At 48.0% G+C, this 16,547-nt stretch overlaps 1 protein-coding gene across 2 annotated transcripts in view; it reads left to right on the top strand.

Moving 5' to 3' along the window:
- mtss1la (MTSS I-BAR domain containing 2a) overlaps window positions 1-16,547 on the top strand; it is a 30,635-nt gene that overhangs the window by 1,975 nt on the left and 12,113 nt on the right. For both annotated transcript variants that reach the window (XM_062562955.1, XM_037452116.2), the window contains exons 2-9: window positions 694-755; window positions 847-920; window positions 10,994-11,078; window positions 11,279-11,370; window positions 11,477-11,551; window positions 13,143-13,300; window positions 13,393-13,500; window positions 13,764-13,861. In XM_062562955.1, coding sequence (XP_062418939.1) covers window positions 694-755; window positions 847-920; window positions 10,994-11,078; window positions 11,279-11,370; window positions 11,477-11,551; window positions 13,143-13,300; window positions 13,393-13,500; window positions 13,764-13,861 — 752 coding nt within the window. The remainder of the gene's footprint in view (window positions 1-693; window positions 756-846; window positions 921-10,993; window positions 11,079-11,278; window positions 11,371-11,476; window positions 11,552-13,142; window positions 13,301-13,392; window positions 13,501-13,763; window positions 13,862-16,547) is intronic.

Below are 16,547 nucleotides of genomic sequence, written 5' to 3'. Positions count from 1 at the left end.
GCGCATCCCCCCCCCCCCCTGCCGCCGCCCCGGGAGTCACAGGCCAAACAAGCTAATTAGACACCTGTGGGAGTCAAGTGCAGACGGCGAGTCTTAGAGGATCGCGGCCAACGTTGTTGTTTTCGGGGTGACGGCTGTGAGTTTAAACGCCTCCAGAACGGTGGTCGTAGCAGACGAGAGGAAGAGCAAGACCGTTTCCAGGTCGAAAGCCGAATAAATAAGTCAGGATGTGTGGCCTGTTTTTGGCTCTGCTCCATCGAATGGGCACTCGGGGAGGGGGGGGGGGGGGGGGGGGGGTGATGCCCTTCCTTTCTCTTCCTCCAGAGCTTAAGCTCTTGTCTAATGGGACAAGATGGTCTAATGGCTTCTGCCCTTAGAGCTCAAAGCTGCGCGTGATGATCCTCGGGGTAACTCAAAGCCAGTTTTTTCAAAGACCAACCATGCTATTCTCCATAATATACATAAATACACACACACACACACACACACACACACAAGTCAGAGCACGGAGCTCATGCACTTGTTTCCCACCCTTTCCGTTATTCAACCTTATTTCAGTTTTTGCTTATTTTCTTACGCTGGTTGAGATTTGAGTCTGCTGTGTGTGTGTGTGTGTGTGTGTGTGTGTGTGCGCTTTGACTGTGCACTTACGATTTCTTTGTTCAACTCATTTCTTTTCTCTTTCATCACCAGAGCTCTTACCCCGTGTGGGAAGACTTCAGTGCCAAGGCCACAAAACTGCACTCTCAACTCAGGTGAGAAGAAAAAGCGGCTCTTCAGTAAACGTTTGCAGACTCGTGAGGCGGCCCCAGTGTACTGAATAATGTGTGCCGTTGACGTTTACAGGACCACGATTCTGGCAGCGGTGGCCTTCCTCGATGCCTTTCAGAAGGTGGCAGACATGGCCACCAACTCCAGAGGTAAGGAGGAATCTTTATTGACATAAGCTTACATATGCGTGGAGTTAGAGGCTATAGCATCTGTCCAAACTGTTTTTTTCCCCCCACCTATTCTGCACAGATATAATGCACGAAATACCATATAAGAAATAATAAGAAATCAGGGACAGGCAGGGACACCCCCCCCCCCCCCCTAAGACTCAAGAAGGTGGCAGAGCCTCTGGGGGATGGTGGAGGATTTGCAGAGAAGTGAAAATCTGAGCTTATTGTTTCTTTAATGAGGTCTGCTAATCTGCTTTATCGCCCTGCTAGTGGCAGCAGACAGGCCGGCCAGAGAAGCAGCTGATTAACACACATTTCGTCCGGGAGTGATCGTAGAGAGCAGAATGTAGGTCAATAAGAAAACTGCATAGCTTGGTGAGCGTGTAAAGCCTCCTGATATATAGAAACACACACACACACACACACACACACATAGAGTGACAGCTGGTAGCCGGTCAGCTGACCTCGTAGGTCGCAACGTGCTTTTAACCGGTTCGCTCCATCGCAGTCCCCTCCTGAGCACTTACTGCTGGAGGGACTTCAGAGGCCGTGTTCAAACATTCTCACTAGTTTTTACTCCCAAAGCTGGTCCGGTAACAGTAGAGTTTATTACCCCGGCCATTCGTAAACCCTAAAGGATTCCTGATGTGACTTCAATATGAAGCGAGGTAGAGTAACGTCGACTTGCCGGCAGCTGGCTGCCTGCTCCAGTAAAACGCAGGTAACCATGGACCATGACCCGGGGGCGGGATTTCAAAGGGAAACTGTGTACTGTCAAAGACTGTAAAACAGCAGAAATGATTGATGGACGAGAGAGAGAGAGAGAGTGAGAGTGGGAAGGGGGAGGGAGACTGGTGCTTTGAGTTCTTCAGCTATACATACATAAAATCCCTCTAAGTGTATCCCTCATACTCCCACTCACGCTTCTGCTCCAGGGACATTAACTCTGGGATTATCGGCCTCAGACTGCGTGAGTGACGCGTGGCACGCTGCGGGACGACGACGTGACTTTGTAGCAAGCGAAGAGCAGCTGATGAATGTTGAGGTCGGTGCAGATCAACATGTGATGCTTTCAAACAGTCAAACGCCACTTTGGTCCAGACTGAAATATCTCAACAGGTATCTGACAGCTCGCCCCTGGCATTGCAAAAACATTTTTTAGCCTCCTCTTCAGGTAAAAATCTTGACTAACGTCCAAACGTTTTTTTGTGAACCGTTTCTTGCAAAACTGATAAGATTTTCCTCGGCTTGCTCTGCTACCACGTAGCAAAGGTATTGAAGTCATCGGATCACATGACAGTTTGTGATTTGTATTTGTTTAACAGTAGACAAATTGACATCAGTTTCTTCTCTCATTGTCAAATGGGCTGAATGCACGGAGCGTAACTGTGTCTCATTCAGCTGGTGGTCACTTTTGCCGTAGACAATAATCTGACGGTGCTTTTTCGACTCATCAGTAAACTCATCAGCCCAGTTGCTTCTCTTTCCTCCTAACGATTACTCCAAGCCGCTTCAGTGTGCTCTCTAACCGCGTGCTGCCTCTTCGTGAGCCCGCGTTGGTCCCCGCGTGCTCCCGAAAACCCTCCAATTCATTTAGCCGGAGGAATGTCGATACGTACTGGAGGCTCATAGTGGATTGGAATAACCTTTTGAACCCCGGGCTCCATGGGAAGGATTTAGGCAAATGTACCCTTCTGGCTGTGGGGCAAATGTTAAGACCTATTATCCTAAATACTTTGGCATCCAGATGTTCCTCCTTCTTTTCCACTGACTGACCCAAGATACACGTTACCTTCTCTCCAACTCGAGAGTGTTTTTGTGGCACTCTCCCCCCCCCCCCCCCCGTCCGTCTGTCGGGCCCGCAGCGGTCATGTTTATCTCGCCGTCTGCACCACCATGTAGGGCCGACGGCGCCGCGGGGGGGTGGGGGGGGGGCCCGGCGGCTCTGAACTGTTGGCCGCCCCCGGGATCCCCCTCTCGTGCTCGCGGACGAGCTGCAGCTGCCGGCACAGCTGGAGCTTTCATCGCGTTTGTCTTGTGCTTCCCTTAATCCTTACCTTTGACACACTCACCGCGTCAACCCTTTTGGCTCTCACACACACACACACACACACACACACACACACACACACACACACACACACACACACACACACACTCTCCAGACTGCACGTCTCCCAGCCAAGCAAAGTTTCCCCTTATTCAGTTCCTTTTTTTTTGATGAATTAAAGAGAATTGTATGATTTTCTACCTGCACGTGTTTTGTTGTCTTATTCCTGGAGGACGGCTCTTCGCACAGAGGCAGTAACGGCTTTATTGTATTTTTGCTCCCCCCCCCCCCCCCCCCCCCCCCGCTTCCTCCTCCAACGGACTCCCATGTTCAGGCTTCCTCTTTTTTTTTCCCGTGTTGTCCCATTTTCAGAGTTTGTGGTCGCGGGCATGGCGTCGGCGTCTGTGTTTTATGAAGCACAGCTGGAGGAGGCGTTTGGCGCTGTGTGTCCGACGGCACGGTTTGTGTAATCTGTGCCGAATGGATGGATGTACGTCTGAAGGCACATCTGTCTCTTGCATCTGGGTTCAATAAAGGTCTGCCAACCACAGAGTCTATATTGGACATCTCAGCTTTTTCCCCCTTGGGATTTAGTTTGAGGTTAGCCTAGTGGCTTTTGGTGTGTTGTCCAGACATTTTCGTCACTCGTATCAAATAGTTGTGCAATGTGTTTAAGGAGAGTGGACTTCTCTCATTATTCAAACAAGCCCCCAAAACCCACCTCTTCAAAATAGTGTTCAGTTTTTTTTTTTTTGTCTGCTCGTTTCTTTCTTCTTTTTTCTTTTGCTTGGTTTTGCTCCCGTTTGTCTTTGGGTACCCAGAAAAGCGCTATAAAAAAGGGTTATTATTATTATTATTATCATCTGGAGAATAGTGGGCTTTGTGTTTGTGGTCGTTGGGCTGGATGTGTTAGCGGATGGTTGACTTCATTTCGGTGAAGGTTGAATGAGAAAGAAGTCCGAAAGCCGGTAGTTCAGAGCTAATGGTCCATCAGGGGATGGGATATGCAGTGTGGGAGAGTGAGCTGGTGGTGGTGGCGGTGGCGGGGGGGGGGGGGTGGCTCGGCCATGGGTGGGGGTTGTGGTTGGGATTTCCACAGCCCTGGCTATCCAGGCTAGGCAGAGGCGTTTAGCTAATCCTCTTAGCCCCACTCTGTGACACACGGACACAGACTGCCTTTGCTTCCCTTCCTGATCAGCCGTCCCCCAGCTTTAAAAATTCCCACTCGGGGGATCACCGGGCCAGACTGCGATGCGCTGCAAGTTTGTGCTCAACGCCTTTTTCTCTTCACATCTGTGGGCCAGAGCTTTTACACACACACACACACACACACACACACACGCACCATTACACAGACATGGCGTCCCTACGGGGGTCACTGCAAACTCCCTCTCTGCCTGACTCCTTCTCTCACCCATCCAGTCCACGCTCCCTGGTGGAATGGAGCTACGCTAGTAGATCAGTGTCTCCTCAGCGGCGCAGTAATCTGCTTGCCCTCCCCCCCCCCCCCCGTGCTTCTCTGGGACGGCAGATGGGGTGGATATCCCGAGCCGCCATCTGGACCGGCCTGGCACGGATGAGAGGACGGCCCGTGGCCTAGTGCACAGCGCGATCAGGGGATTACCGTCCTCCGCAGTGTCCCAGCAGCGCGGCTATTTTTACGAACATGTCGAGTGATGAGAGTGCAGCCCCCATGTGACCGACATTGACATCCATCAAGCTTGACGTTTCATGTTCAGGCCTGATAGGCGCCTACATTGTGCCGGGACCTACATCCTCCAGGCCGACTCAACTGCGTGATAAGAGCTTCAGGAGTGTTTTTAGATTGGACCTGCACGTGCATTCTCTTTAGTGAATGTTGTGGTCCGCTGTGCCTTTTTGTATGCGGAGCGCCTCAGGTATTTCACGACCCCCCCCCCACCAGCCATAAAGTTGCACAAGTAGTAACAATGGCCTCTTATTTCTCCCTCAGCTGTCTACCCCGTCTGAAGGAACGACTCCAAAAACAGCTCTCCAGGTCTCGCTGGGGTCTATTGGCCTCCACCTCGATATGCAATGCGGTCGCAGTGAAAATGAATGTTTTGCAGCTATTGTAGTGACCACATGCAAAGTGGCCGGAGCAATGATGCGAAGAACAGATGGAGAAAGAGGCAATAATAACGGCCATGAAATCAATTTAGTTCTGCTCGCTGTGCGGGGGAATACCAACGTACCTACGCAGACAAACACGAGGCTTGATGGTAACACTGTCGAGCTCTGTCCTGAACACAAAGTCAGGAAGGGAGCCGGAGAGACACCGACTAGAGTGAGCCTGACAAGAGGAGTATGAGGAGGGACGTTACACGAGGTAACGAAAGGGATGCATACATAGGCCTGCTAAGGTGGCTGATTGGAGACTGTTGGATACATTTATTGAGACTGGTGGAGGATCACTGGTCCGGTTACGTTAATGTGTGATTTTGTGTTTTTAATGTGCTCCCTATTTTTCCCTGAATACCAAAACTTTTAGTCATGACACCAACATGGCTCTGTGGATGGTAATGCCAGCCAGTCGGTCTGCCTCTTTGGCCCGAGCATTCGTAATCCCCAGAGGACGAATCCTTTTGACTTTTCCTCTATTGCCACTCTGACGTTGACATTCCGGGGTGTAAATATACAGACACGTCCATATTACTGAGTGGATTGCCATGCTATTTAGTTCAAGCAATGATGGTTCCCTGCAACCATTCATTTGAATAATTTAGCTGACTAAGTAGCGACATCATCAGGTGAAAAACTAATGACGTTCCAGTTGGCATCAGCCGTCTTTTGTGTTTACCCCAATTGCCATGGTAACGTGCGGTGAACATGATCCTTTTCTGGGGGCTAAAGGCACATAGGATCCCCAGGCGTCCTCCTCTCAAGGCGGGCTGAAGATAAAGACCCCGTACAGTATATTTTCTTTTTTGCACAAGGCTGTACTTTCTCACTCCGTCTCCCATTTTTCAACTGGAAAAGAAGGGCTCGCCCCCCCCTTCAGTCTTGTTGTCCTAATGCACTCCAGAGCATGTTTACACCACATCAGGACACAGTCCACGTTCTGTCTGTGAGGTGAAACTCGCTGTGCGCACCGGTCAGACAACAATGTGTGTGTGTGTGTTCAACTGTTTGTGTGGTTGCCTTAAAACAATGGATCCCGGGGGCCGTTTCCTCCGCCTTCCTTTTATGTTTCTGCTGGTGAGAAGAGACATTCATGTGTGATGAAGTGACGCTGAGGTAGTGAATGGTGTTTGGGTTCCCAATGCAGACGTACTGCGAGGCATTTATTCATTCCCTCACGCTCATTTCAACGCTTCGATTTAATACAGTGGGAATTCCAATTTTAAACACATCAAGGGATCTCACATTAATATAGTCCTACATATATTATTTAGCAGAGGTGGGAACAAGTCACGGTTATGCAAGTCACAAGCAAGTCTCAAGTCATTGCCCTCGAGTCCCAAGTCAAGTCGAGTTAAAGACGAAGCAAGTCCCAAGTCGAGTCACAAGTCACAGCCAACAAGTCTCAAGCCGAGTCACAAGTCGTACCATTTTAGTTTCGAGTCATTTCGAGTCATTTTATTATAGTGGGGACGGGGAACCCTGGGTGATGGTGCGCTGCCTCACAGACCTAGACTACGAAGGGAAGGGTAACGGTGGATCGACTGTGACTGTGTTATAGTACTGTAACGCTCACCCCAATGCTGCAGCGTAAATAAGGAGGCGATGACTGGCTTGCAACTCCGGTGCATTTATTTATATAAAACAACTCAACTTCGGTCACTGTTGGCCGTCACCACACCGAACGAACACTTCCGCATACACGGCCCCCCAAAACTCGTGTTGTCTCGCGTAACTACAGCTGGTAACGGAGCATAACGTGAACACATGCAACATCTGCATAACTGATTAACTAATAACTTTAACTCAGCTCATTACACTACTTTAAAACGGACGTTGACATAATGTTGGCGAGGGTTTCCATCGAAGTCTGAATCCGGGTTCAAAAATCCCGATTTTTGTAACCATGAACGAGCTGTCTCGTTTCTGGAGACATTCTCAAAAGACTTGAGCTCTGTTTTTTTTTCATCTGTCATCTCCAATATGTCACTTCGGTGAGATCCATAACCGTCTTGTTGCAGGCGCACATTAGTCTCCTCTTGCTGCACAATCAATGGCCGTAGGCGGCTCTTTTATCCGCCTTCTTTTCTGTTTCTCCCTCACCAGCAGACGAATGCTGCTTTATTTTTTAACTGACTGATTGCTCCCCAGTGAGATGAGTTGCCTGAACTCCAGCTGTGCTTTGGAGCAAAGGTTTGAAGACGTTGAACTCCGAAATCGCAGTTGCTTATTTGCTGAACTGATGAATAAATGGGACAAAATCAAAGCATTCCTCCTTGTTCTCTTTTTTTGTTTTCACGATGGTTTCCTCTTCCCTTGGAAAAGATCGACAGAAACTATTTGAAGACGAAGATATATATTGGAAAACACGAGCTGTTCATCACTCGTACGTTCTGGGCCTAATGTGGGAGGTTTTTGTCTGAGCGGCGCCTGCTGCACCTGCAGTGGTCCTCCATCTCTCCCTCCTCCTCCTCGGCAGTGTGTACGCTCTTTCTCTCTCCCACGCCGCCTCGTCTCATCCCACGCCGCCTTTCTTTCGTCCGTCAGTGGCCTCCGCTGTGTCCCTGCCCAGTTCCCATTCGGAAGCACTCCGGTAGGGGCGGGAGCGGGCGAAGGCGGGAGCCCCCGCCAGCCGCGGCCATCCCCCCCCCCCGCCCCCGCCAACGTGAGGGATAGCTGTGGTCTCGCTGCTGATGGAATTTCCTTCGCTAAGCAGCGACTGCAGAAGAGCTTAGCAAAAGCACAAACCCCCCCACTTGGTGTTCCTGGAAGTGTAACTAGGAGGATGTTCTGTACCTTGTTGCTCCACAGCCCACATAAACATGCTTTATTGACACAGGAAGCAGAGAAAGCGCAGAGCACCCACTCCACAGGCTGCAGGTTTACAACTTCTGTAGTAGTAGGGGGGCGGGGGGGTAGTACAGTGGGTTCCCCACGGACCTATTCGCCTAAACACTGCCGTCCACACAAGCGTTTCGTTTTTTTTTTCTCGGGATGATTAGTGTCCACACGGCAACTTTCGCGAGCAAATGTCACGTGACCTTTGATGAGCACTGGGCAGCGGCGGCAGCGTAGTGTGGACGCTCAGTGTAAAAGCAGCAAAACATGCGCGTTTTCAACGTGGATGTAGCCTCAGGAGAGCTGGACTCAACTTGCAGAAATCTTAAAAAACGTCATAAACTTCACGGCAAATGAAACCCGAGTTGAGCAGCATGGGTTTTCGAAGCTGAAAGGGAGAGATGGTTAAGCCGAGCCACCATGTTGAAGACATCAGGGAATGAGACCCGTGGCACGGCTCCTGGCTGGAGAGCTCCCTATAAAGCAGACCCATTAAAAACGCTCCTCCTAATGGAGATAATAAGAACCAGAGCTCTGGGTGGAACCACTCGCTAAACACTGGGACCTCACTGTACTGGTCCTGTATACTGGAGCTAAGCAATCACAGAATAACCCAACAGTGAGGGCTTCGCCCACCCAACGACAACCCTGACGGAAATGTATATTAATGTTCAGAAAATGCATTGAATCAGGTGCCATCAGCTTTGGTGACACATCACTGTGCGGTTTAGTCGTTCACAGTTGTTTCCTCCGTTACTTAAGATATATTAGTGGGATCAATAACTGCTCCGTTCCCCCCTGGTTTGTGTTTTTCTTCATTCACGCACGTGTGCATGTCTGCTATGCGGTCGACACTGCTTCCCCCTGAAGCCCCATGGCTCCAGGTCTGCTAAATAATCCCTTTACCAGCCCCCGAGCCACGTTTCAAGCTGCTACCAATTCAAGTATTCATCAGTGCATTTGTATAAAAGCATTAAATCAATAAAGAACAATACTGAAGGGCCAAAAAAAAGAAGAAAGTTAAAAGTGAGACCAACACAGGACGGATGGATATTTTTGTCATTTGCAATCTGTAATATATCTTTTTTTAAACCCCGTCCTCCCAGCCCGTGTATGTTTGTCACATGCCAGGTTTGTGCATGCAGGGTGCTGTGGGAGTAAATCACTTCAGCCTCGTCCATCCGGTGGAGGCCAGAGGCCGGTGGGGCTCTTGCACATGGACAGGAAGCCTCTGGACCTCCCCAGGATGTGGCTGTCATCCTCTAACCTCCCTCCCTCCGGGAAGGAGAGGAGGCGGGAGAGGAAGAGAAATTGGCAGGTGTGGATGGGACAGGAGAGGGAGGGTTAGGGGCCCCCACCGGCCGACCGAGACGTTGTGAAGGTCTGTTTTACAGCTACAAGAGCACACGTGACTCCCTCCTTCCGTCTCTGTCCTGCAAGAGCTGGAGAGGATTTGCAGCTGCGGAAAACGCTTTTTGAGAGCACGCGCGCCTCGACGATGAAGCACAGGCCGCTGCATGACGTGTACTCGAAACCAGTCCTTAAAAGATGGACACCGCGTTCCGCTATTTATAGCCCCAGCTCGGCGTATAGAACTCAATCACTTCCTGCCCGCGTCGTAAACGTCTGCGAGCGATACAGCTGGATGGCCCCTCACCTCTAACCCGCCCCTCTAACCCGCCCCGTCAACTAGAAAAGCAATGCAGGGCCGGGGGGACGCCCTCCCTTCCTCCCCCCCCCCCCCCCCCCCCACCCGTCACACACTCAAGTTTGTTCTGCATCTGTCCGATGAAAAGTGGCCTCCAGGTTTGGGCGCCTTTTTGAACGGGGGCCGCCTTCACCCAAGGCGCCTGGGAGAGGGTCATTGAGCCGGCAGCGTGGCGTGTCATGAGTCAGCCGGAGACGATAACCCACGTCCTTTGTTGTTCGCAAACTGGAAAATGGCACAGATCTCAGCGGAATGCAACTATGTGCTGCATTCCTTGCCGCGTGTCTTATTTCGGGCTCGCTATATTAGTTGTGCTCTTTCTTTCCCCGTCGTGTGTATCCCCCTCTTGCCGCGTTGGAGCCAGGTTCCTTCTCTCTCTCTCTCTCTCTCTCTCACTCTCTCTCCGTCCGCCCTGCTTCAATTGTGTTAAAAGAACAGAGGGAACAGGAAAGGCAGAGCACGCAGGGAAGAATAGAGGGATATCCCCTTACAGGGTTCCCTCCTTTTTCCTCCAGGATAGAGAGGGTGGGTGGGGGTGGTAAATCACACCACCTGTCTATGTACACACACGCCCACACACACACACACACACACACACACACACACACACACAAACCTGTGCACATGCTCCAAAAACACCAATGAACACAAACAAAACCCCTGCATGCCTCGATTCTGTGAGACCTGTCTGCTGCCGAGAGATGTCCTTCCTATTTGCCCCCCCCCCCCCCCCCGTGTGTGTGTGTGTGTGTGTGTGTGTGTGTGTGTGTTTAGCGAGAGACCCCTCAGATTAGCCCTATGTGGCCCAGATTACAACCGGATCACTGCTGCCACATATTACACCGGCCTGTGAACCATCCCAGGGACAGTGGGGGCAGCCTGCACACTTTGGGGGGGCTGAAAACCCCATTTAATTACACTTGAGCAGAGAGGAGGGGTACAGTCAGAGATTCACACAAGCTGTACTTCACGCTGTGGTGAGAATCACAGGGAGAAATGCGTTGAGGGAGGGGGATTCAGTTTTTCCGTGTCGCATTCTGCTTTTGACAAACAAACGGGACATTTATGGGCTCTGCTTTAGCCGTCAGCGCTCGTCCACCTAGTGGCCGCAGCTGGAGACGTCCTCCCCGCCGGGGACACGCGAGCCCACCAAAAAATCCGTGTGGCAGGAGAGAATTAGACCGTGCAAAGCGCTCTTTTCACGCGTTCTATCTCCCCCGTAGAGAATGACGTTTTTCCTAGGCCAATAGGCGTATTTTAGATTCGTCATTCCAGCTTCCCATGTGTATGTGACAATTTGTTTGTTTGGCATCCAAGGCGCCACCAGGGACGTCGGCTCGGCTCTGACGAGGATGTGCATGCGACACCGCAGCATTGAGACCAAATTACGCCACTTCACCAAGTAAGTGTCACCTGGATATGTTGTCCTCCACTCCACTGCATTTTCCTCTCTGATATCCCCAGTTCTCATCCCATTCTTATTGACCTTCCTCGCTGCCACACTTTGCTGAGTGAAGTGTGAGTGGTTTTTTTTTTTTTTTGTGTGCCATGGAAAACAAAGCTATTCCCTCAACTGGTTTGTGTCCCCTTTGTTCTCTACAGTGCTCTCATGGAAGGCCTGGTTACACCACTCCAGGACAGAATAGAGGAATGGAAGAAGACGGCTAATCAGCTGGACAAAGACCATGCCAAAGGTGAACAACCTGGAAACTATGAGTACTTGTTTGTGCGCACTGTGAATTTGGATGGAAATCTAACCACGTTATTTTTTTATTTTTTTTTGACTGCCTTCTCCGCCAGAATACAAGCGGTCTCGCCAGGAAATCAAGAGAAAATCGCTAGATACCATCAAACTCCAGAAAAAAGCAAGAAAAGGTGAGAAAGGGCAAAGATGTTAATCAAGAGAATAATTTACACCCCTTCGTTGAGACTGATGGGTTGATATTAATGTCTTAAGTCGGCTTCGGCTCTTGTTCCCTGGTCCGCACGTACATGGTTCAGAACAAACTGGCGCCACCTAGAGATTAGAATAAGACATGACAACCTGGACCTGTTTCAAAAGCTCTTTTTCAGCTTTGGGTGATTTGTCAACCGTATGAATCAAAGAAATAATCTCCTCTGCTGGCTGTGCTTGCATTAGTGATTCCGCCCTGGATGTGATTTAAATTCCTATTCCCAGACAGGATTCACACCGGTGGTTTCGGGCTGCTCGTGAACATGCAATGTGCCCTGTTTTGATGCGGCTAACACTGCCTGTTCTTCTGTCCCCCCCCCTCCTCCCCTCTTTCTCCCCCCCCCCCCCCCCTGCAAACTCTTATTTCTTTCGGGCTATTTCCCTGGCTGTAGAGCTTCTAGGTATGTCCGATGTGCTTCATGAGATTGTTGGATCGAACTGCCAGACAAAGACGACCCAGTGTTGTTTTAGCAATTTGGGCGTAAATCGTAATCCTTTTGACACGGGGATAGAGTTTGATGTGAAGATTGACACCACGCTCACGTGTCCTCCATGTGAAGCTGCTGTTTATCTTCGCTTGGCGTCTTGCAGGGCGTTAGAGCTAGAATTTGCAGTCTACCAGCTTCTTTAATTTGTCTAATAATTAACATTTATCCATAAACAAGTGTGCAGACAACACAAAGCGTTTTTTCATTGATTAACTTTCCAGACTTTATGCTAAGTTAAGTTAGCTTATTAATTAGAAAACTGTCAGCTCCTTATGAGCCCTTTAATCCAATCGGTGTCACCTTAAATGCTGGTGAATTAAAGCAATGAGGTCATCGGATGTCTTTCACCTACGCATAATGGTACGACCCTTTTTTATGATCCAGGCCCTTACAAACAATATGTGAACTCACTCCAAACTATATTTTTTCGCTTGCATTTTCAGTCTCACGGTAATTAAAGGGAGTGCTTTGTAACGAGATTTACCAAATATGCTAAGATGTCTTTTAGGGTGTCTTCATCTGGCAGTGAACGTCTGTCTCAATCATTCACTTAGAGTGACAGAAAACGTGGCATCTCTGTGCACATCATCATTGCATCCTTTTCCCTCCCTCCCCATCTATCACCTGGTGTCAGTTTTTTTTTGTTTGCCGTCTTGAAGGACTCCCAGACATTCATTTTACGCTCGCCTTGTCTAATCACATCCATTTTACGACCTTCGTGTCATGATTGATGGAATTTCCCCGCGTCCTCTCATTCCAGCGTTCACTCGTGTTTGTGAGCGCGTTTGAACCCCAGCACACAAGCAATGTATCATTACGTGTTCTAATCATCTCTCTTTGTTTTTTTTTGTTTTTTTACTCCTTCCTCCTCGCCTCTGAAATGTGGGTGCACCTTTCTCCCTTGTATGTCATTCCCATAATTATTACCCGCCCCTCAATTTCCCTATCTCACCCCCCCCCACCCCTCGTTCCTCCTTCGCTCCCCTCCTCTGTGCCCACGCACCCATTCCGTTGCCTCGCACAGGGCGGGGGAACCTGCGCCCGCAGCTGGACAGCGCCATGCAGGACGTCAGCGACTTGTACCTGCTGATGGAGGAGACGGAGAAGCAGGCGGTGCGCAGAGCGCTGCTGGAAGAGAGGGGGCGTTACTGTGCGTTCATCGGCCTGCTGCAGCCCGTGGTGGTGAGCAACATTTGGGGTCGAGTCGTCGGTTTCGGGGTGTTTTTACCCTGATGCGGTGGCTGTTTAAACGCCTCCCACGTGTCCCCTTCCAGAATTTGGAGATCGCCATGCTGGGAGAGATAACCCATTTGCAGCCAATCGTTGATGACCTCACTGTGCTGACTGAAGACCCACACAAGCTGCCAGCGGCCAGTGAGCAGGTAACACAGGTGTAATACTGCCGCCTGTGAGACCTGAAATGTTCGGGCCGCTGCTGATAATTGTCCCACGTACATTTTCTCCAAATGACAGTATGAAATAACCACTACAATTCCACCACAATTTGAAATAACTAAAAATCATATAATAACATATTCTGTGGCCATTTACAACTTGTAAAAAGAATTCTTTTTATTTTGTCCATCTTGACTTGTCTGCTGTTGCTAGCATATCTCCATCATATTATGATCATGTGTTGCCGAAGGTGGTCCGGGACCTGAAAGGCTCCGACTATAGCTGGTCCTACCAGACGCCTCCTTCCTCCCCCAGCAGCAATGGCTCCAGGAAGAGCAGCATGTGCAGGTGTATATCCTACACACACACACACACACACACACACACACACACACCTTGTGGCTCTTTGTGCCCTGTCCGGTTTGGGCCGTGGCGGCTGTGTTGCTAATGCTAATAGTATTCATAATGGATGGGAGCTGAGTGAATCTGAACTTTCTTCGTTTCAACTCACTTGTTTACACATTTGTTGGGAAGAAGCAAAATATCGGGGGGGGGGGGGGGTTGTCATGAGTACATGTGCAGGAGTCCCCCACCCTCCCTCAACACACATGCAGGCTGTCAGGGACAATCAACATGGAGTGCAGGGCGTACCTTGTCAGCTCCTCAGCTCTTGCACCTGGTGGATTTGCAATCCTCAAGCTTCTTACAGCCAGATTAGCTCCAGGGTTGTGAAACATAGCAGCTTGACAGCCAGCTTCCACGTATTTTGTAAGTCTAATTATGATGGTTCAGCGACTTACCTACAGACGTGGATCAAAGCTTTTCCTCTTCATGCAATACCCTGCAATGATGAATGGATGATAAAAGGTCATCAAATGAATGTCAAAGGGTCTTATTACAGTATCTCCCCGATATTTATACCAATGAAAAGCCTTTTCTGGAGGCCGATTTTAAATACACAGTACAGCGACCGACTAAATGTTTAGAGGATTGATTTTAACGCAAACTTTGATTATTACATCTGCCAGTGTAAAGGACCTCTGATAGGGGGAGTATTCAAATATAGGGTTAAGTATTTTATTTTAGGCATCTTGTTACGTCAATCGGAGTATTTCCGGGTGCGCTTTTATTTTGAAGGTTCGAAAACCGGAAGTGGGTAGTTAGAAGCGCGAGGGAGACGTTAAAAGACGTAATAAGACGTTAAAAGGAGGGTAAAACTATAGAAAAACACGGAAAGAGTCACGGTTTCATTAGTTTGGCACCCGGTTGACAGGGGCACAAGTTCTCCAGGTGTGTTCAATAAAATACCTATGGACCATCAGTTTAAGATTAGACCATAATTCAGCCAGGGATGCTACAGCCAGTGTTATGTTTTGAGTGAAGATTAGACATAGAAAGGTTATTTTATTCCTCCCAAATGGAACTTGGGCCCGACCAGCGTAGACACATCCGTTTATCTACTGAGTAAAAAGGGTTTTGATAAGCTGAAGCTCATCGTCTTTTCTTCATTCAGTTGTGAGTAATACGATACGCATGACATATGGAAACTTTAAGAATATATTTATGATCAAGAGACAAAAGGTCTTGGTAGCAAAATGGAAGAAAAACAAGCTCAACTTGTACTCAACAAATAAAAAAACCTGCCATGAGGTCAGAGTTGAGTAATCGTAATAGTTTGAGACTGCGGTCATGTGGACCGCATTTCAAAAGGAAATGCGCCTCTATGTTGGGTATTACGGTAAAAGGGGCTGTACAGCCAAAAAGGCACTGATCATCATTTGAAGTGTCTTTTATCAATATTTGAACTCTCTTTAAATCAGATAGCAGATGGGTAACACTCTTTTGACACTTGGTCCTATTTAAATCTGATCTCCTCTATTAACTTGTACATTTACATGAAATATTACTGTGTACTTTTTGAGATACTTGAAGGTAAAGTTAGTAATATTGCCATTATATTCGTCTTTTTTTCATTTTTGAACTGTCTTTAAATTAGATAGCAGCTGGGTAACACTCTTTTGACACTTGATCCTATTTTAAGTTGACCTCCTCTATTACCATCTCAAATTACATGAAATATTACTGTGTACTTTTTGAGAAAATTGAAGGCAAAGTCAGCAATATTGCCATTATATTCGTCTTTTTGTCAATGTTTGAATTATTTTTAAATCAGATAGGAGCCGGGTAACACTCTTCCGACACTTGATCCTGGTTCATGTTGACCTCCTCTATCACCGTGTAAAGTTACATAAAATATTACTGTGTACTTTTTGGGATACCTGAAGGTAAAGTTAGTAAAATTGCCATTATATTCGTCTTTTTTTAATTTTTGAACTGTCTTCAAATTAGATATCAGCTGGGTAACACTCTTTTGACACTTGATCCTATTACACGTTGGCCTCCTCTATTAACATGTAAAGTTACATAAAGTATTACTGTGTACTTTTTGAGATACTTGAAAGTAAAGTTAGTAAAATTGCCATTATATTCGTCTTTTTTTAATTTTTGAACTGTCTTTAAATTAGATAGCAGCTGGGTAACACTCTTTTGACACTTGATCCTATTACACGATGGCCTCCTCTATTAACATGTAAAGTTACATAAAATATTACTGTGTACTTTTTGAGATACTTGAAAGTAAAGTTAGTACTTTTGCCATTATATTCGTCTTTTTCTCAATCATTGAACCGTCTTTAAAATCAGATAGCAGCCGGGTAACACTCTTCTGACACTTGAACGTATTTCACGTTGACCTCCTCTATCAATATGTAAAGTTACATAAAATATTACTGTGTACTTTTTGAGATACTTGAAGGTAAAGTTAGTACTTTTGCCATTATATTCGTCTTTTTCTCAATCATTGAACCGTCTTTAAAATCAGATAGCAGCCGGGTAACACTCTTCTGACACTTGAACGTATTTCACGTTGACCTCCTCTATCAATATGTAAAGTTACATAAAATATTACTGTGTACTTTTTGAGATACTTGAAGGTAAAGTTAGTACTTTTGCCATTATATTCGTCTTTTTCTCA

This window comes from Pungitius pungitius, chromosome 6 (genome assembly GCF_949316345.1).
Source record: "Pungitius pungitius chromosome 6, fPunPun2.1, whole genome shotgun sequence".
NCBI lineage: Eukaryota > Metazoa > Chordata > Actinopteri > Perciformes > Gasterosteidae > Pungitius > Pungitius pungitius.
This window is presented reverse-complemented; position numbering and strand designations above follow the sequence as displayed.